Source organism: Bufo gargarizans, chromosome 4 (assembly GCF_014858855.1).
Source record: "Bufo gargarizans isolate SCDJY-AF-19 chromosome 4, ASM1485885v1, whole genome shotgun sequence".
Classification (NCBI taxonomy): Eukaryota; Metazoa; Chordata; class Amphibia; order Anura; family Bufonidae; genus Bufo; species Bufo gargarizans.
In genome coordinates this window covers 79,517,780-79,538,779 of record NC_058083.1, presented here as the reverse complement: position 1 = coordinate 79,538,779, position 21,000 = coordinate 79,517,780, and the positions used below count along the sequence as shown (strand labels likewise).

At 42.5% G+C, this 21,000-nt stretch overlaps 1 protein-coding gene across 1 annotated transcript in view; it reads right to left on the bottom strand.

Moving 5' to 3' along the window:
• MYT1L (myelin transcription factor 1 like) overlaps positions 1-21,000 on the bottom strand; it is a 246,292-nt gene that overhangs the window by 39,118 nt on the left and 186,174 nt on the right. The window contains exons 14-15 of the mRNA XM_044290651.1: positions 14,941-15,062; positions 9,356-9,424 (exon numbers count right to left, since the gene is read on the bottom strand). Coding sequence (XP_044146586.1) covers positions 9,356-9,424; positions 14,941-15,062 — 191 coding nt within the window. The remainder of the gene's footprint in view (positions 1-9,355; positions 9,425-14,940; positions 15,063-21,000) is intronic.

Genomic DNA, 21,000 nt, shown 5'->3' with positions numbered 1-21,000 from the left:
TATCTGATGAATTTTCTTATGATTCAGAGGACTTTATGAGGGTCCATTACTTGTCACATTGTACTAAAAATCATTATGTCTATCATGATCTTAAAGAAAACCTTTTGGTGTGCCAGGCCTTTTTAAATATGTCCATCAGCATGATTTTCTCAAAAGTTATATTAGTGGGATCAGTTTTACATAACAAAAACCCCTAAAGTGCGGGTTCAAAAAAGTCAGCATTTCCTGGTTCCATGTGTCCACATGAGGTACCACGTGGTCTCGTTCCACGCTGTTGATTGGCTAAGCAGGATCATTACTGAGTCATATACACGATCACATGATCATTCTCAAATTTTTATGATCTGTTTGCCAGTCGGCATCATTGCTGGTCATCATGTGATGGAGGTGCAGACTTGTTGGGGGTGATACATTGCCATATTTGCCAACTTTTATGACTTGGCCCCCGGGAGGTCCAAGAGTGTTTTTTTTCAAGCATAATCACCTCCCTTTTCTCTTACACACATTTTATTTTTGGTCGCTTCCCTTCGAATGACACAGTGCTGCCCCATCATTGTGTGTGTTGGATGCCATCGTAGCTAGGGCTGCTGGGGTGATGCACACAGCTATGGCTGCTCTTTAGGAAGTTCAGGGAGGCGTCTGTGGTTCCTGGGCTATTTGCTAACTTATCTGGGAGTCTGGGAGGTTGTCTCTCAGAAAGTGTGCATGTTGAAAACTACTGAATACTCTGCTCCTGCAGGGTCATTTTTCCAATCTGCTGGGGTGTAATAATATAATTAACCTCTAGGCGGTGTAATAATATACTGAACCTCTACTAGGTGGTGTAATAATATAATGAACCTCTAGGCGGTGTAATAATATAATGAACCACTGGGTGGTGTAATAATATAATGAACCATTGGGTGGTGTAATAATATAATGAACCACTAGGTGGTGTAATAAAATAAGCAACTTCTAGATTGTATAATATAATCATTACATGTACTGATTAGTGAACAATCAATAGTAGGTTATACAGGATGAGATTTGAGACCATCATGCACCATCAGAGAAAATCCCAGCCTGCACCATTTAGGGCTGATTTTCCCGCGAGATATCCGTGTTCTATGTGTTGAAAAAAAATCGCTGGTGTTTGGTGTCTGGTACACGGACTAGTTTCATATTGCTCGTCTGAAAGAGCCTTTAGAGAATTTCATAAATCTTCTCCAAATTGATTTTCAGTCTGAAATTAACCAGTTCTTCAGCTCTGTTCTGGCTTCTCAGCCTCAACAATCCCTGAAAAGATTCAAAAGATCTTAAATTTATGACCTACAGCATCACTTGCACCGCAACCCTTTGTATTTCCAGGATTTCTTCTTTGTGATCAGGGAAATCTAATCTAACATGCAAGTCCTGACTGTCTCCACCTAGACTGGCCAGATGGTGGCAGCATTGATCCATTCATCCAGCGTTCATTATGTAATCGAGAACTGCAGAAACGCAGCTGTCAATTTATCAGATACATAAATAAGCAGAAAATAATTGTGGCGCGTCACATTCGAGGTTGGGAGGTGTTATCGCTAAACACCAGATCATATGTTACAGACATTGGCAAAGTATTCCCTCCTGAGATATTCGTTTCACAAGTTTTCTTATGCAAATGATCTAAAGCGATAATTAGCTGAAATGAGAATGACATAAGCAGGGGAGGGAGCTCTGCCATTTACTCCTGGTGTAAAATTTCACGTTTTTCTTTATCATAAAGTGGAGCATGAATTTATTATGTGAATTTATTCCTGATGTGCGGTGAGAGGTGTTGTTCTCTCCTGCTATATTAGTGCTGATTTACGTACAGCACATATTTCACAGGTTTTACCAGGGTCCAGAACAATAAGGCTCTGAACATGCCGACAACTTCGAGGTACCATGAGATGTTTCGTTTTGTATTAACTAGATTGTCAGAGCCTGTCTGTGTCTAGTTTCACAATGGTTGGGGTACCGCTGTCTGATCTATACTTAAACCTGTATCTTCATCACAGCACCGTCCTTGTCCACGGGCTGCGTCTGCAACTGGAATACCAGATGTGACTTAAGGCCATTGACTTTTTATGTCAACTTAGTCTAAGCGCTGCATGGGGCATCTGTGCAAAGATGTGCAAGAGCTTGGCTACCACATGACAGCCTGTCCAGGCTTTAAAATTCCCCTTAGATGCTGTGGTCAATAGTGACTGTGGCAACTAAGCAGTTTAGAGGGAGGGAGTTCCCTCTGTTAGGCATCGGCATCCCTACAAATGAGACCTCAGGTTGTGGATGGCCTAGCATAGCAGGCCCCCCAGGCCTGTTCTCAGTGTATGGCTATCAGGCTGCACCTGCATTGCAGCCTAATGGTGCCTTTCAGTACAGTACTGACAGTATAATACGCTGTACTGCATAGGCAATACAGTGTCATATAAAAATGAACAGAAGATTGCCTGTCAAAGTGGTAAAAAAGTAAAATAAAGTTTTAGTTAAGAAAAAAAACTTCAAGTTAAAAAAAATTCTTTTCAATGAAAAAGGTTCCAAAAATAACATTACCTAAACAAATATTGCCGCGTTCATAACAATTCTCCCTATGCATGCTGCGGCTGTTGTGCCTGGAAGCCTAGAGCCACACCGTTCCTGCACTGCTTTCAGCTCTGCGGTCACAGGCCAATCAGTGGCTAACCCCGCTCAATTTGACAGTTAGTAAAGTGGTGTGCGACAACGGTGCCAATCTGCTGAGCGTGCTGAAACAGGACAAAATGGCACACGTGCCGTGCATGGCACACTGAACTCCTGAACTTAGTCGTGCAGCGATTTGTTGCCAAATACCCCGGGGTCCAGGACATCTTGCGGCTGACCAGGAAAATCTCTGCCAATTTTAGAAGATCTTACATGGCCATGGCTGGCCTTGCTGACGTTCAGCGGCGTCACTACCTGCCCGTCAGACCTCTGATTTGTGACTGCCCGACGCGCTGGAACTCCACCTTCTATATGCTTGATAGGCTGCTCCAGCAGCAACGTGCCATTAACGACTACCTGTACAAACTTTGCAGCAGGAGGTTCTTCGGAGCTGTTGGTTTTTTTCACCGCGACAGTGGCTGCTCATGCGCGATGCATGCAGACTTCTGCGGCCATTTGATAAGATCACCAAACTGGTCAGTCGCAGCCAAGGCGCCATCAGTGACATCGTACCTTATGCCTTGTTTCTGGAGCGTGCATTGCGTTGTGTCATTGATCAAGCCTTTAAGGAGCAGGAGCTGGAAGATGAGGAAGTCGCAATGCTGAATGAATTCCATGGGGGGGGCTACTCCATCTGAGACAAGTCAGCAGGAGTCTGAAGAGGATTCAGAGGAGGATGGTGGCTGGGGGGAAGAGGAGGAGGAGCAAGAAGAGCAGGCTTTGAGGGGGATCCCTATTGTTGTCCGTGGCTGGGTAGAGGAGACTCAGGACAACATTTTCCTGGGCGATGAGCAGGAGCCAGGGCAGTCCACCACTTCTAACTTAGTGCAAATGGGGCCCTTCATGTTCCAGTGTTTGAAGAGGGACCCCCTGTATAAAAAGCATAAAGGGCAAGGACCAGTTCTGGGTGGCAACGTACTTAGACCCCTGGTACAAACACAAAATGGCAGACATATTACCATCATGACAGAGGGCTTGCAGAATGCAGCATTTCCAGGCCTTGCTGTGAGAGATGCTGCATTCTGCTGTTGCGGGCGCTGGCAGAGGAATTTCCACCCACAGCGAAACAGGTGCGGGTACCAAAAAGAGGGCGGTTTGAAGATGTGTTGGTCACTTCGGATGTGAGATCTTTCTTACAATCAACCCATCGACAGCCGCCCTCCGGATCCAGCCTCAGGGATGCCTAGACCGTCAGGTGTCCGACTACATCGTGTTAACGGCCGATGTGGACGCTCTGAGAAGCGAGGAACCCCTTGACTACTAGGTGTGCAGGCTTGACCTGTGGCCAGAGCTGTCAAAATTTACCATGGAACTCTTGGCTTGCCCCTCGTCCAGTGTCCTGTCCGAAAGGACGTTCAGCGCAGCAGGGGTGATCGTGAACGATAAGCGCACTCGTCTAGCTCACGACAGTGTGGACTACCTCACATTTCTAAAAATGAATGAGGCATGTGTAATTGAATTTCCTCATGCCAGCCCACACACATACCCGCCACCACCCAGAACAAAGAATGGCCTTGTCATATGTATATACAGCGGCATAAAAGGCCTTTTCGGTCAGGTGAATGCCTAATTTTTGGGGCCTGTACTGGCCGACAGTAAAATTTTTATCCAGTGACCGCCTAATTTTATTTTCTAGGCTCCAGCAGGGCACATTTTTGAGAGTTTCCCTTTAAGATGCATAAAAATGGCCCCTGATTAAAATACATATTTTTTGTGTGAGTTTTTGCCATTGAGCCCCCTCTGGTATGTCACTGTCCATGTTGTGGGACTATTTGTGCACTTCTAGTAAGTATTTGGTGGCTGCAAATCTGACCTGAAGGTTTTTCAGGTTCGCCTGCCATCAAAGTCAATAGGGCCCGCCACAAACGGGCGGTTCGCGAACATTTGATGGCAAGCACGTGTTCGCCAAGCGTCCCGACCGATGTTCGTCTATCACTAATGGCGAACGCAGTAAATAAATGTCAGCAATGCTGTTTTTTGCTTGTTTGCCACAAAAAAAGCAGTCAAAAAGTGTTATGTTCCCCAGTCATCCTGCAAAAATCAAGCCCCCACACAACTTCATAGAAAAAAAAAAAGTTATGGGTCTTGGGATGTAAGGGCATTCATTTTTTTTTTAAACAGTTTTTATTGTTCAAAAGTAGTAAAACATAAAAATAACTATATGTACATATTTGGTATCACTGTAATCATACTGACTCCAATGTCACAAGACAATAATGGGGCAGAATTTTTGCTGGATGGAGAGAGAGAGAGATCGTGAGAGTCTCTGTTTGGAATTGAGTATGTTTCTATTCACTAGCAGCAAGTAGAATTCTTGAAGAAGATGGCGTATTAAAACCTAAAAAAAATATCTTCAATGTGAATGTTAAAAACGGTCTCCCACTAGTGACTCCTCCAGAAAATCCAGAGTGGGTAGTCATTCCAGCGGACTCAGCCATCCTTCTGTTTAACAGCTATTCATCTACTGCTGAGGACATCTCTGGCTGCAACTTCCACTGGCAAAATCAGCCAGCTCAAATATGAATTCTTTAAAGGGGTTTTGAAGTTTGCATCACCATCTTTTATAATCATTTATGAACGGATCTGTAATTTTGTACCTTTACCTTTATTTCTTCTATCTTCTGCTCTGGGCTGTGGTCACATGATCATGTCCATGCAGATCATACTTGTTTCCTGTGATGTTCTGTCCATGGGCGTGTCAGTGATAGGGGAGTGTCTGAGTAATTATTTGGGTGGGAGGAGCTATAAACTAGCTGGCAGTGTTAGTGGCAGTGATAGGGGAGTGTCTGTGTAACTATTTTGGTGGGAGGAGCTATTAACTAGCTGGCGGGGTTAGTGCCAATGATAGGGGAGTTTCTATGTAAGTAGGTGGGTAGGAGGAGCTATCAACTAGTTGGGTGTTGTTAGGGCCAGTTATAGGGAAGTTTCTATGTAACTTGTTGGGTGGTAGGAGCTAGAATCGAGTTGGGTGTTGTTAGGGACAGGGATAGGGGAGTTTCTGGGTAAATAGCTGGGTGGAAGGCGTTATAAACTAGCTGGGCGTTGTTAGGGGCGGGGCTGGAGCTGTGACAAAGCAAGGAGAAGTGCATCATGGGTTTGGTTGGATACAGCAACAGGAAGTGATACATACAGGATGGAAACAAACCAGAGGGATTGGTTTACACTGGGAAAATCGGTCAGGAGATTCCAAATTGAAAAAAGAGCATGAGGAAGATGTACAAGAGATAAGTGATTGCCTGAGTATATCTGTTAAAATCCATAGTAATCCCAATTTTCAGTTTTGTGTTTGAAACAAATTTTGGGACCAAAAATAGATCAAATCCAGGACATTAGCTCAGTGGTTAGCACTGGTGCCTTCCAGCACTAGGGCCCTAGCTTCGAATCTGACCAAGGACAACATCTGCATGGAGTTTGTATATTCTCCCTGTGCCTGCGTGGGTTTCCTCTGACAATCCAAAGACATGCTGATAGGGAGCACAGATTGTGAGCCCCATTGGGGACAGCTTGAGGCTAATGTTTGTAAAGCGCTCCAAAATGTGTTAGCGCTATATAAGTGCATAAAATAAATAAAATCAGCAGAAAGTTTTTCACAAAGTATGAACTTCTCTTCAATTGTGCTTTTAGCACCCAAGAAGCCAACCGTAGCCCATACCACATTCTATATTCCATATACACCATGCATCATATACAATATCCTTCATTCCTTCAAAATTCATATATTTATTATCGCTCTCAGCATTATTGTCAAGAAAACAGCATGGCCATCATTATATCAGAGCCTGCAACCACTACCAGGCAATTAGCAGCTAGCGCGTATTGCAGGGAAGGCATTCTTTATGCTATATGTTGGCCTCAGTCACATTAGGGAGGCCTATAGAGGTATCTGTCGATATTTAATGATCCGCTTCCTAAACTTGCTTCCTCTTTAGAAATATAGATAAAGATTTTTGGTTTTCCACAGCTTCAAGAAGTGATAAGCTCCACTCCATGGAGTGTACAACTCCATTGGGTTGCTACTGAGGCATATCACTCTTGATGGAGTTGCTTCAGTAACAACTTATTTGCTTTTATCTGGAGTTTACATTGCACTTGTAAAGTTCAGCTAGATAGTGGTCCTCAACTCCTCACAATAACCCCCACTGGTGGCCTCCGACACAGCTTTTTTGCATAGTACTCAGAGCAGAGGTAATCAATATTAGGAACAGGGAAGACCCAGAACATGTGCTCCATAGCACCATGAAGCTCTTCATTTAAAAAGACTTAGGGCTGTTTCACACGAGCGGATGCCGTGCGTGGCATCCGCTCCGTGAAAGAGTGCCAAGACCCGATGCAGACTGCAGAGGCATGGAGCATTAACATGACTGATAATGCTCTGTGCCTCTCTGTGACCTCTTTACTACGAAATCACAGTGACAACTGTGATTTCGTAGTAAAGAGATCACAGAGAGGCACGGAGCATTATATGTTCTATTTTTTTGCAGTGTGGACGGATCACGGACCCATTCAATTTGAATGGGTCTCGATCCGTCCCGGCCGCCACACGGACGATGCCCGTGCATTAGGGACCTCAAATTGCGGTCCCCAATGCACGGAACGGCCGCACAACGGCCGTGTGCATGAGGCCTAAATCTGTGAAATAGACTTCCTTAGGACGTGGTCCCAACAGGAACAGTGGACAGTTTTAAAAAGGGTTTAGATGAATTCTTAAAAGTAAATGACATTAATGCTTCTGAAAATGTGTAGAAATCTGAGTCTCACTTTTGGGATTCACATCACCACCTATCCCTTGAACTTGATGGACTTATGTCTTTTTTCAACCGTGTTAACTATGTAACTTTCTGCGTTAAAAAAAGCCCAAAAAAACCAAAAAGCCAGTAGACAAAATAAATGCTCATGTTTCCTGCGTTTCATATTTCCCATAGACCTCCACATCTAGAGCTGGCATTTTTAACACAAAAACTAAACCAGGATCCATAGGTACAAAAAATGCCCCTAAAAACACATAAATGCACAAAAACACCACAAAAAATCTATGTGTGAATCCACCCTTAAAGGTAACCTGTCATCTCTTTTATGCTGCCCATAGTCAGGGCAGCATGAAGAAGTGACAGACACGCTGTCTCTGAGGCTCCCCCCACCCGCCTGCTGATTGACAGTTTTCTCCCCTTTTCTATCTAGGACCAAACTGTCAATCAGTGGTGGGTGGAGGGAGGGAAAGGAAGCTTAGAATTAATGGTCAATCTTCTCAGCGCACAACTATTCTCAGGTACAAATTCCAAAAACAGTAAGTTCTCAACAACCACATAACAGTAGCAGATAAATGACAGATGACAGGCTCCCTGATCTTAAAGAGGTTGCCCGAACATAAATTGGACAACCCCCCACCCCCTATTTTTTTTTCTATTTCCCCTTAGTGGTGCCTACAGGCATATAGGCTCTAGTTTATTGAGACCGGCGTCTGCTGTGTCGGTCTTTATAGGACCTTCATTGCCAGTGGTGGCATATCATCTATAATGAGGCGTAGGCCTAGTGATAAATGACATTCCTCCTCTGGCAGTCTGTGTGCTAGAGTGAAATCCATGGCAGCTTGGAGCTGTCGTAGACTTCAGTCGGTTTCTGGCATACATAATGATCAATTTGTCAGGGCTGACTTCCCTGCCCAGATCCTGCCCTCACCAGACACCCTTTTCGTAAACCTGGCAAGGGTCGGCGTAAAATGACAGTTACAAATAAAAAAGTTGCAATGACATTTTGCATATAGGGAATGATAAAGTTGCCCCCAAATAATATTATGATTGTACCTTATGTGGCTTCTCCCTCATGGGGGGGGGGGGGGGGGGGTCCTAAATTCAGTTAGCGCCCACTTTTGAGTTTGCTATGAGACTCTCCTGTCTTAATTTATGCCATGGGATTAGGTGTATTGTCAGGACCCATAGTCTAAGTTTGAAGCTATGCTGTGTATTGTAAGAACTAGTGTGGTCATTTATTAGGACCGGCATTTTAGATGCTGGTCTCAATACCTTTGCACCGGCGCCGGCCTCTACATAACTTAGGTGCATCCACCACCGGTGCCTAACAGCCTAAAATCGACGCCAGATTCCTTGCTGGCATGGATTTAGATAATTTTCTATGCCAAAAATTGGCGTAGAAAATGATAAACAAGATAGACCTGCTGGACAGCCCTCTTTCCCTCCATGCCGCCTGTTTTAGAACTGGCGTACGTGGCATGAAAGGGTATATCTAATCATAAATGACCCCCGCGCCTTATAAATGACACATACTCTCCAGATAATCAGCTTTTTTACTGTAGGATATGTGACATGCCTGGAAGCCTAGCGCTATACACCGGGACATTTTATTTACTTGATCTAGAGAGTATTAACCTCACTGATTTAAAGATAAGTAAAAATCCGGATAGAATAAAGACAAGTTATATGAGCAGCAGTAAAACAGATGGAAATACAGAGCCATGCAGCCTGCAGCTAATGCAAAGCTTTACGATACCCTGGATAAAGCTTATATTTAATTTCACAGCATTGCTCAGAGTACCGTTACTTCTACAGACTAAGGCAGCTCAATATGACATCACGCCAGATAAGTCGAATGCAAATATCCTCCGATGATAGAATGTGATTGAAACGCAGGCAACAGAAAGACAGACAATGTGCTCCCTTACTTGAGTTCCTGTGAACTAGTGGCCATCATGTTCCGAATGCTCTTATCTGCCAGTGGACAGCCAGACAATCTGCAAAAAAAAAAGTACACAAAACTATAGTAAGAGAAGGCACGGTAGGAACAGGGGAGTACAGGGCAGGGGCAGAGTATGGCCAACTGGTGCCAAAAAGCTGCTCTACGTTGGCCAGGGTATTTACAGTTAGAAGAAAAAGTATGTGAACCCTTTGGAATGATATGGATTTCTGCACAAATTGGTCATAAAGTGTGATCTGATCTTCATCTAAGTCACAACAATAGACAATCACAGTCTGCTTAAACTAATAACACACAAAGAATTAAATGTTACCATGTTTTTATTGAACACACCATGTAAACATTCACAGTGCAGGTGGAAAAAGTATGTGAACCCTTGGATTTAATAACTGGTTGAACCTCCTTTGGCAGCAATAACGTCAACCAAACGTTTCCTGTAGTTGCAGATCAGACGTGCACAACGGTCAGGAGTAATTCTTGACCATTCCTCTTTACAGAACTGTTTCAGTTCAGCAATATTCTTGAGATGTCTGGTGTGAATCGCTTTCTTGAGGTCATGCCACAGCATCTCAATCGGGCTGAGGTCAGGACTCTGACTGGGCCACTCCAGAAGGCGTATTTTCTTCTGTTTAAGCCATTCTGTTGTTGATTTACTTCTATGCTTTGGGTCGTTGTCCTGTTGCAACACCCATCTTCTGTTGAGCTTCAGCTGGTGGACAGATGGCCTTAAGTTCTCCTGCAAAATGTCTTGATAAACTTGTGAATTCATTTTTCCTTCGATGATAGCAGTCCGTCCGGTCCCTGATGCAGCAAAGCAGCCCCAAACCATGATGCTCCCGCCACTATACTTCACAGTTGGGATGAGGTTTTGATGTCGGTGTGCTGTGCCTCTTTTTCTCCACACATAGTGTTGTGTGTTTCTTCCAAACAACTCAACTTTGGTTTCATCTGTCCACAGAATATTTTGCCAGTACTGCTGTGGAACATCCAGGTTCTCTTGTGCAAACTGTAAAAGTGCAGAAATGTATTTTTTTGGACAGCAGTGGTTTTCTCTGTGGTATCTTCCCATGAAATCAATTCTTGTTTAGTGTTTTACGTATATACGTAGATTCGCTAACAGGGATGTTAGCATATGCCAGAGACTTTTGTAAGTCTTTAGCTGACACTCTAGGGTTCTTCTTCACCTCATTGAGCAGTCTGCGCTGTGCTCTTGCAGTCATCTTTACAGGACGGCCACTCCTAGGGAGAGTAGCAGCAGTGCTGAACTTTCTCCATTTATAGACAATTTGTCTTACCATGAACTGATGAACAGCAAGGATTTTGGAGATAATTTTATAATTCTTTCCAGCTTTATGCAAGTCAACAATTCTTAATCGTAGGTCTTCTGAGAGCTCTTTTGTGCAAGTCATCATTCACATCAGGCAATGCTTTTTGTAAAAAGCAAACCCAGAACTGGTGTGTGTTTTTTAGAGGGCAGGGCAGCTGTAACCAACACCTCAAATCTCATCTCATTGATTGGACTCCAGTTGGCTGACACCTCACTCACCCCAATTAGCTCTTGGAGATGTCATTAGTCTAAGGGTTCACATACTTTTCCACCTGCACTGTGAATGGTTACATGGTGTGTTCAATAAAAACATGGTAACATTTAATTCTTTGTGTGTTATTAGTTTAAGCAGACTGTGATTGTCTATTGTTGTGACTTAGATGAAGATCAGATCACATTTTATGACCAATTTGTGCAGAAATCCATATAATTGCAAAGGGTTCACATACTTTTTCTTGCAACTGTAGATAAAGGGCTAGGACATGGGAGCCATCTCTGCATCTCGCATGTACAATTTTTCTAGTGTCTAATGATGGGCATGTGTAAATATGACACCTTTGTAACATACCGCATACGCTATCACTGTATGGTGGGTGGAGGTCCGGTCCTGAAAAAAAAAGGGGGCGCAGCACTATGGGGGTCATTTATTATTAGATATGTGCCAACTTTTGGCATATATCGGTTGCAGTTTTGGCGCAAATGGGGATTTGCGGCCGAATCTGTGACTTTTCCCCACTCATGGGGAAAAGACCCAGGACTTTTTAGACCTGGTCTAAAAAAGGGTGCATGGCGGGGTCGGACTGGTCGGCCCATTTATCATTTTCTACACCTGTTTTAAGCGTAGAAAATGATCTAAATCTATGTCAGCAAGGGAGCTAGCGTAGATTTAGGCCGGCGATGACTGGCGCCTCTACATTACTTAGGCACATCATGTGCCAGAAAAATGGCACATGACCCTGTATGTTTTTCCTGCACAGTGATGCTCCCAGCAGAATGGCTGCCAGCCTCATTAAACTGCCGGAAAGTGATAGTAGTGCTATACTAGTGCTGCCTCCCCTTTATTCTCAGGATTGGTGGTCCCACACTGATCATAAAGTGGTGCTATAGCCCAGTGAGTTCTGTTTTAATGAATTTTCTGTTAAATTTTTCCTTTTTTAATTCAGAAACAAAAAACAAATGCCTGTTGAAACCATCAGCAATGTGTTACTGACGGATCTGTTATTCTTAGGGCTCATTCACACGACCGTATGAATGGGTCCGCACATCAGGCCCACAATGGTTGCGGAACCATTCATTTCAATGGGGGTCACAAAAAATGGGGACAGAACACTGTGTGCTGTCTGTATCCGTTACTCTATTCCGTGGCACTGCAAAAAAGATAGAACAGGTCCTATTCTTGTCCACAATCACGGAGAAGGATAGGGATTTCTATGATGGGAAAATTGCGGAATGCACAAGGGCGGCATCCATCTTTTGCGGATCTGCAATTTGCAAAACGCAAAACACAACGCGGTTGTCAGAATGCTCCCTTATTTTAAGCATCTGTTTAGCCGTTTGAATGAACAATGGCGTCCTGCTGTTTATCTGCTATTGGCCTAATTGACTGTTAAAGGGGCTGTCTCACTTCAGTAAGTTGCTTTTATCATGTAGAGGAAGTTAATACAAGACACTTACTAATGTACTGTGATTGTCCATATTGCTTCCTTTTCTGTCTGGATTCATTTTTCCATCACATTATACACTGCTCGTTTCCATGGTTACAGACCACCTTGCAATCCATCAGTGGTGGCCATGCTTGCACACTATAGGAAAAAGAGTCAGCCTCTCTGGTGGCTGGGACCATGGGAGTGCATTTAGACTAGTGCTTTTTCCTATAGTGTGCAAGCATGACCACCACTGATGGATTGCAGGGTGGTCTGTAACCATGGAAACGAGCAGTGTATAATGTGATGGTAAAATGAATCCAGACAGCAAAGGAAGCAATATGGACAATCACAATACATTAGTAAGTGCCTTGTATTACCGCTCTCTACATGATAAATGGCACTTACTGAAGTGAGACAACCCATTTAAGGCTCACTTGCATTGTGCCAGTGATTAGACAATTACTGGGAAGGAAGCGTTTCTTCCTGATAATGGCCCGCTCGTCAGTGGAGGTGAACAGCTCCATTTACATGTAGGGATCGTCTCCATTGTATAGGGATGAGAGATGGCTGCTACCATCTCTCAACCCTAATATAAATTCATTGTTTCTGAGCAGCAGATCCCTGTTTATCTGCTGCCCAGAAATGATGATTGAGATGTCCGCACCCAAGGTCATTTTGTACGAACTACCCGACAATTGGGCAGTCTAAATGTGTCTTTCCTGCCTGGCCAATTAACACATGAATACATAATGCATATATAAGGGAATCATCAACCTACAACAAGAATACAGTACAAAGAAAAAATCATCATCTGCAGTAACCCTGCTTGTTGATGGTTTCCATATAGCAACACATTAGTTTTTATAACTGAACAGCAAAAACTATAGACCCCCTGGCTGAAAAATACAATTAGAGAAATATAATTCAATATGTATTCACATAAACAAGAGGCATCCGTTATTACAATGAGTTAAACGTCCATAGATCATAAAGCAGGCCATCATTAATGATCAATTATGACAAGAATAGTTGGATGTGTGAATGAACATGTGATGTCAAATGACTGGAGATCAGAGGCGCAGAACAACAGAGACTTTGAAAGGTGCAAATTGGTGTTCACAAACTTTTCACTGCCAATAAATGCCTGGTTATTATTCGCCAATGTAGGACAGCTATATTTATGTGACTCCACGCCTCTGTGATGAATGCTCCGCACCAACAAATGGATGGCTCAGTGTTAATGGAGCCATTTATGTAAATGCAATGTATAATGTTACAGTCACACGGCAGCTCCGAGCCGAGGGACATTTATTACTGTGTCTGGAGTCGGCAGAATAAACGACGGATCAGTGGAGAGAAATCCGTCACCATAATATTCAGGCTTTGTATTAATACTTTTTTCATTTGATTTGATTTTGTCTGTATCTTTATAGGTTTTTTTCCCCATTGTTTCTTGGGTTAAAAATTCCAACAGTAAATTCCTTCAACCCTAGAATCCCCAAAGTCTGATAGTTTGGCCCTGGATTCTAGCAGGTGAATGACAGATAATTAAAAAATTTACATTACACGGCAGTACTAGAAGAGTAATGCTAGATTTGCACGGCCTGACGTGTCGAGAAAGTATTGGGAATTAACTGTTCTTTCCCGATAACTGCCTTCTCATCGGTGGAGGCGAAGAGCTGCATTTACATGCAGCGATCACCTCCATTACCTGTAAAGAATAAATCAAGGCAACTAGACTTACTTTAGATTTCTTAAAAACGTTTCACTCGTTCTTCCAACGAGCTTTCTCAATTCTGAGTGACTGTACAAGAATTCTCTGGGTATAAATATGTAACTGAATCAACATCTGGTAATTAATTGTTTTAGATTATGTGGATTGTATTACTACTTTGAAGGCCTTTTTCAAATGCCATCTCAAGGCATGATTCTGTAGCTACAGCTAACCTCTGAGTCCAGGGTGGCTCCTGGTCCTGGGGGACTTCACTGTATACTGTATCCCTGTTCATACAGAAAGCATATACAAAGTATAATCACTCACATGGACAGACATGGATGGCATTCTTCTTTTTTGTAATAACATAAGGTGTGGTACAGATTTATGTGATTACCTAGTGTATGCTTTGCTTCTGAAAAAATATACATTACTTTGAGGTCAGGGAGGTTTGAAGCGATGTATGTAACTCTTAGACACTCCCTTATAAACAATGAGTTGTGTGGATGACCACTGATTTCAGTGAACAACTTGTCTAAAATTTCAAGAGGGCCTAAACGTTAGTTGTTGTCTCACCACAAGTTGATGATTATAAAGGTTCATAGCATTAAGTACTGGTTGGAAAAAATCGAGAAATTATCAAAGTGCTGAATATACAGCACCAACTGAGCTTGGGCTATGGATGTGCACTAAGGGTTTTGTGATCTGTCAAAAGTTATGGGAAAAGTAGCCACTGTTTTAGGTTGTTGTGATATCGTTGGGACCTTATCCTACAGTTGTGGTTGTGTCATGGCTAGATGTAATAGTCAAGTAAAAAAATAACATAAAATAAAAAGTATTGCTTTTTGAAGTCATAAAATTCTTACGTTATTAAGTCCTTTTTGCTCTCTTTGCACGGAGGATATTTGGGCTTAGGGCTTGGAATTGTAACTTCACCAGGGTACCTTCTGTCTTCAAGGGCATCATGGAATGGATCCAGATCGTCATGCTACAAAATATAGATAGATAATTAATCACTAACAAGAGTACTATGCTTAAAGGGAAATTGCCATCAGCAAAACTGGGCATAATGTTTGGTAGGGTGGACTCCCTGTATTATAAACATAACCATGTGCTTCACCGGCTGCTACAACTCAGAGAAAAATGTATATTATTAACTATGCTAATAAGCTTTTAAGTGCACCAAGGGCAGACCTGAGCTGATAGGTTCACTATATCTCCGCCTCCACTTTCCTCTCACAGAACCTCATTGAAAGGACCAAGCGTGATGATGCTACAGAAGTCTGGTCCTGTCAATCATGTAGGAGAGGGAGGGACTAGGAGAGCAAAGCAGTCCAGCTATGGTAAATTCAGGAACTCGGGCCCTTCTTCGAGAGGCCCTTACACTGGGGTTGCCTTGGAAGCATCAACAGACTAACTCTTCCGTGCATGAGCATTCTGTGATGTGACCTTCACTCTAATGGACGGGTATTCAAGAGTGAAGGTAGTGGCATACCATCAATAGAGGCAGACTACGTAACTGCTATTGAGTCCGTGGGGAAGAGCGACTTGTCACTCTACCTCCATTGCAACATCCCTTTCACTTGATTACCAATCCACACTTTCTGTGGATTGGTGGAGCTCCCTGTCAATCACTGATCTGCTGTATTGTCCAACTCAGTGACTGAAAGTTGCTCCACCAATTAGCACATTGCCTACAGGACACAGAAGAGTGCACAGTCTGCTCATCTGAAGGCCGAGCCTCTTTGGCACTAAGTGAGTCTGAGGAGGCTGTCACCTGCATCCTCATCCAAACTTCAGATATCAGTGAGTACACCAGTTTTGATAAAACGTCCTCATGGTGCGCTACGCTATTAATGTTACCTACTATTAGAATGGTGCTAATAGCACAGTGCACCATTTGTTATTTCAAAAAATCGGTACAGGTCTATCTGTTGCAACAGATGGGGGACCCATTCAAAACTGAGCTCCACCATGATAACAAGTTATGCCCCTGAGTGAAGGTCACATGACAGGATGTCTGTAACACCACTATGGCAACTCAAAGAAAGCACAATACTTTATAGACAGGTAAAGGCTGAACCAATGTTGATGTTGATTCCTTTTATACCTAAGCACAAATCAAAACTTTTCATCACTGAATGCATAATAAAGTACTTTCAAGATGTGGATAAAAGGAAATATATTTAGAAATCTAGAAAATGCTTAGTTCACGGTTGTAAGACCAGTGGTGTAACATTGTGGGGTCATAAAAGCTGTTGCATCTCATAATACGGTGATCTCCAACTAAGCCAATTATTGCCAGTAATTGTCCCTTCAATAACCAAGGAGATATAAGATACCGTACTTGCTTTCTACTAATGGTTCTATCTCAGGCTGTATATCAGCTAGATATATGAACCAGATCTTGTTTTAAAGCTATCAATCTAAGCCTTAAAATATATATATTTTGCGTATATTATTTGGAAACCATACTCTGGATCCTTTTTCTAAAAGCTCTATCTCAAGCTGTTTATATACAGCCTGAGACAGAGCAGGTAGAAGTATCCTTCCTTTCAGTCGGCTATGACCTCAGATGGGAAGAGGAAAGTGTGGCAAGTGTGGAAGGTGGTGGCAGGCTGAAGGGAGATGAGGACAAGTATACCGGTACTTCCTGCAGTCCCTCTATAACTGTAAATAACCCAGGGAAAGTGGTAACATAGACTTATGTGCATGTTATCACCTCCCCTCCATCAATATTGGGGGTCTTTTCTTCAAGAAAGGGATTAAGTAGCTGAGCCATTCGGCCATTTATTGATGTTATAACCTGACATTTACACACCACAAACACACAAGCATCAATAAAGTTTATATATATCCTGTCCATATGCAATCTACAGAGTAAAATACAGACTATATTTCTAGCAATACCAGTTACATGATACAGTAACATCGATTAAGACTATTACTAGAGAACAATATCTAATACATTTCTGACAGATGGAAAAGATTTCTGACAGTCAGAAAATACATTTTTTATTAGTTTCAATAAGTAAAAAAAAAAGAAAATAGTATGGCAAACCAGGGCAAACTTGGCTCCTGTATAGCGTTACACTGTTCAGGGGGCAGCACTGAGGATATAATTTTTCTAGCTTTGTGGTTATTTGCTTCTCCATTAGAGCTCATTACCTGTCCACACATGATGCCTTTCCATCATTTTGGCTGCAATTTATTTAAAATATGATAGGAATAAATTATTTTAAAAAATGCCAGAAAACTCAAAGTATGAACAAACCATTGGTGTCAAATAGCATTCTGTGTTAAGTCACGGCTCCGAACTACACCACCCTTTTTACCCATGTAAAAAAAGTTGTTTTTTTTTTGTTGGGTGGGAAGGTGTAATCCTATCTTCATCTAATGGAAATCATGCTTCCCCTGACAGCCTGTGGGCCAATTACCCATGTGGCTGATAATAAATACTGGGAGATCTAGTTTACCAGCAACTTGAGAGCTGGTATTACATGGCTGGAGCACATGTTACTGACCACTATCTGGACTTACACTCTGTGATGGCTTGAGACCGTTAAAACAATTCCAATATAAGTGCTATTTTACCTGCATATTTGAGAATGTTGGCCAGTGTCATCCTTAAAAAAAAACTGTCACCATGAAAATGCTAAATAATCTGCAGACAGCATTTTACAGAGCAGAAGGAGCTAAGCAGACTGATATATAGTTTTGTGAGAAAAGATTCAGTAAAATTTGTATTTTATTAATTTTAATTCCTGCTCATTCCGGGCTGTGAAGTCCAGGAGGCGGTCCTATCAGTGATTGACAGCCTTCCCACTATGACTGTGTCAATCACTGATAGGACCGCCTCCTGGACTTCAAAGCGCAAAATGAGTAGGTATTTTAATGAATAAAATGCAAGTTATACTGAATCTTTTCCCACAAAACGATATATCAATATGCTCAGCTCCTCCAGCTCTATAGAATAATGCCTTCATCTGAAACACCATCTTCAACATGGCAAGTTCCCTTTAAAGTTTTCACAAGTAGTTAGTGTTGAGAAGTTAAACATTGGGAATGGTTTCCTTGTAGGAACATGTTCAGCATAGGATCGCACTGTACTATATAACTGAAAATATAACACTCCTACATAAACATTAGTCACTTCCTTAGTCGTGTATCTTATCCCTCCTCCATAGTGTTGGCTGTAGGTAAGCACAGAGCCTTGAAGACAAAAATAAGTTCAAATATGTAGATTTCTGCATTGTTAAAACATACGCAAGATACAATCCAGTAGATATTTCCTATGAACATTAAAAGTTATGTTCATTTCAAAGTATATCTAGTTGTTATTTGGGGTCATTAAAGGGGTATTCCCTTCTCAGACATTGATTGCATAACTTTAGGATATGCCATCAGTGTCAGAAAGGTGCAGGTCTCACGTCTATGACCCATTACACTCTCCAGAGTAGGACCCCCTAAGTGAACAGAGTTCGGCCGCACATGCCCGACTAGCCTTATATCAAAGCTATGGGTTAGCGCTGGCTTAGCAATTTCCAGCAGTGCCATAGCGGTGAATGATGTGTGGTGTGCTCTCCATTCACCGCTATGGGACTTCTTTAATCGAGTGCTTCGACTCAGCTATTTCCAGCAGTGCAACAGAGGTGAATGGAGATTTAGCCATGCATGTGCAGCATGCTCTCCATTCCTCGAGATGGGACTTCCAAAAATAGTTGAGTGCTCTGGCTCAGCTATTTTCAGAACTCCCATAGCAGTGAATGGGGAGCAGTCACTGCTCTCCTTCACTTTGGGGGCCCCATTCTAGAGAAAGGAGGGGGTTTCATAGGTGGGACCTGCACCCATCTGACACTGATGGCATATTCTAGAGATATGACATCAATGTGTGATATGGGAATACCCCTTTAAAAGGTATCTGTCACAACATACGACTATTGTATGTCCACAGTCAACAGCTGTCCCATGATGTCTCTGGCATCTCCATATATTCTGTCAACCCTTTGAAAAAATAATTTTTAGAGAGGACATTCTGATGGACAGGAAAGGCAGTACCTGAAGACTTGTGGGATTGTGTTCTGTACATGCGCAGTAAAGAGATGGGGATTGCTGAGCAGATGGGCAGTGGTGGGGGGTGGAATAGAAGACAGGGAGTCGAGCATCTAGGTGCAACAAGATGCTATGGCACCACCCTCAATGCACTAAAGAGGTAATAAAAAGTATTTTTTGGGAGGATTGGAGATACCAGAAACATACAGGACTCTGCTTACAAACGCAGAATGATTGCTGGCAACTATTTGACATATTGGTATGTAGTGACAGACGGCATTTTTAAAGGAGGTTTCCACTTTTCATAATCCTTTTTCAGAAGGTTACCCCAAGCATAAAATGATCATAATGAACCTCCAGTGATCAGCTGTAATATGCTGGGAGAAAGTATTTAATACCCCTATAGCGCCACAACAGGAGAAATTAAGCATTACATGGAATTTGATGGTTCTCCATGTAGTACATGGACATGTTGGGTCATCCAGAGAGAGCTGCTGACCACTCTAGTTAACTGATGGAAGTCCTCAGTAATTGACCCTCTTCCCGGAATTCCCCAATAGTGCCTCTTTCTATACAGTATATGATATATGTATGACACATGCTGTATATGAGATGTGATAGACTTTTATTGAATGAGGCATAACGTATTGAAGAACAGCTCATGGATGTTAAAGATTTGATGTATGCATTAGGTTCATGGAATGCACCATTCGGTGTGACACCTTTTTGCTCCATTTTTTATTTATTATTTTTTATTTTTATAAAATCAAGTACAAACAGAGTACACTATAGGTGTGAAATCGTTGGCTAAACATAGTCCACGGCAATAGCTTAACAGGCTAAGGTAAGCTACAATGGTTCACAAAATGGGAATACTGTGAATGAGCACAGGGTGGGAGGGGGACGTGACATTCATATCCCTAGTTCTGGACCTAACAGGGATCCTTTAGGGTAGTGGTGCAATGATAATATTGGCAGAGTATGAGGCAGGGGCAAGAACAAATGACAGGACCCATGTACTTTAGGTAGCTATTGGCCAACAGATATTTCTCCTGAGCTCCCACAAGCTACTGTGCATGTGTTTTCAATGAGGAGAGGGAAATAAACCATTACCACACTCCTCAAAAATATCAGCAGACCAATTAATGTGCATGGAGATATCCAGACTCTCCCTCAAGGGTAGCTGTTGGGGGAAAGAAGAATCATGCACTTTGGATTCAACATGCCTTCCTTCCTGATCTTCCTCCTGACCCTGTGAACCACTGTTGCATTCTTATAGAGAATTTTGGAACCTCCATTCTCATGATGTTATCCTTGGCCCGTTTAATTCCTCCCTTCCCTCCTGACTATCCATCTCTTTCTTCTTGATCCTTCCACTAAGTTGTTAAATCGGTACCATAAAAAGATCATTATTATTCTTATTTGTGCATGGGTTGATTAGACTGACAGTGAGTCTTATTTATTAAAAAGCACCTGTCTCCAGTGAACTACCTTCAGTGGAGGAAGACCACAAGACTGCTACGGTGCCGGAGTTTCTCTCTTCCCGACATGAAAGCAGTGCTTTTTTATGCAGCTGCCACTAGGGGAGCACAATGCAAAGAGAGCATTTCAGTAATTGTATAAATTGCTATGCACTGAGCTCCCCCTAGTGGTGGCTGCAAGCAGACAGTTTTGTAATGCATTATGTGAAGGGAAGCTGAGTTAGAACTGTATGAGGGAGAATTTATCATTGTATGTATTCCAGTTGTCTGGTGTAAATACAATGAGAAATACGGTGGTCAGAATGAGTGCCATGTTTCTGAAGCTCCTGTTCCACTTTTTTGACATACAAATCAGGTAAACTGTGTGAGGCCAAGGGTGACTTCTTTGCATTA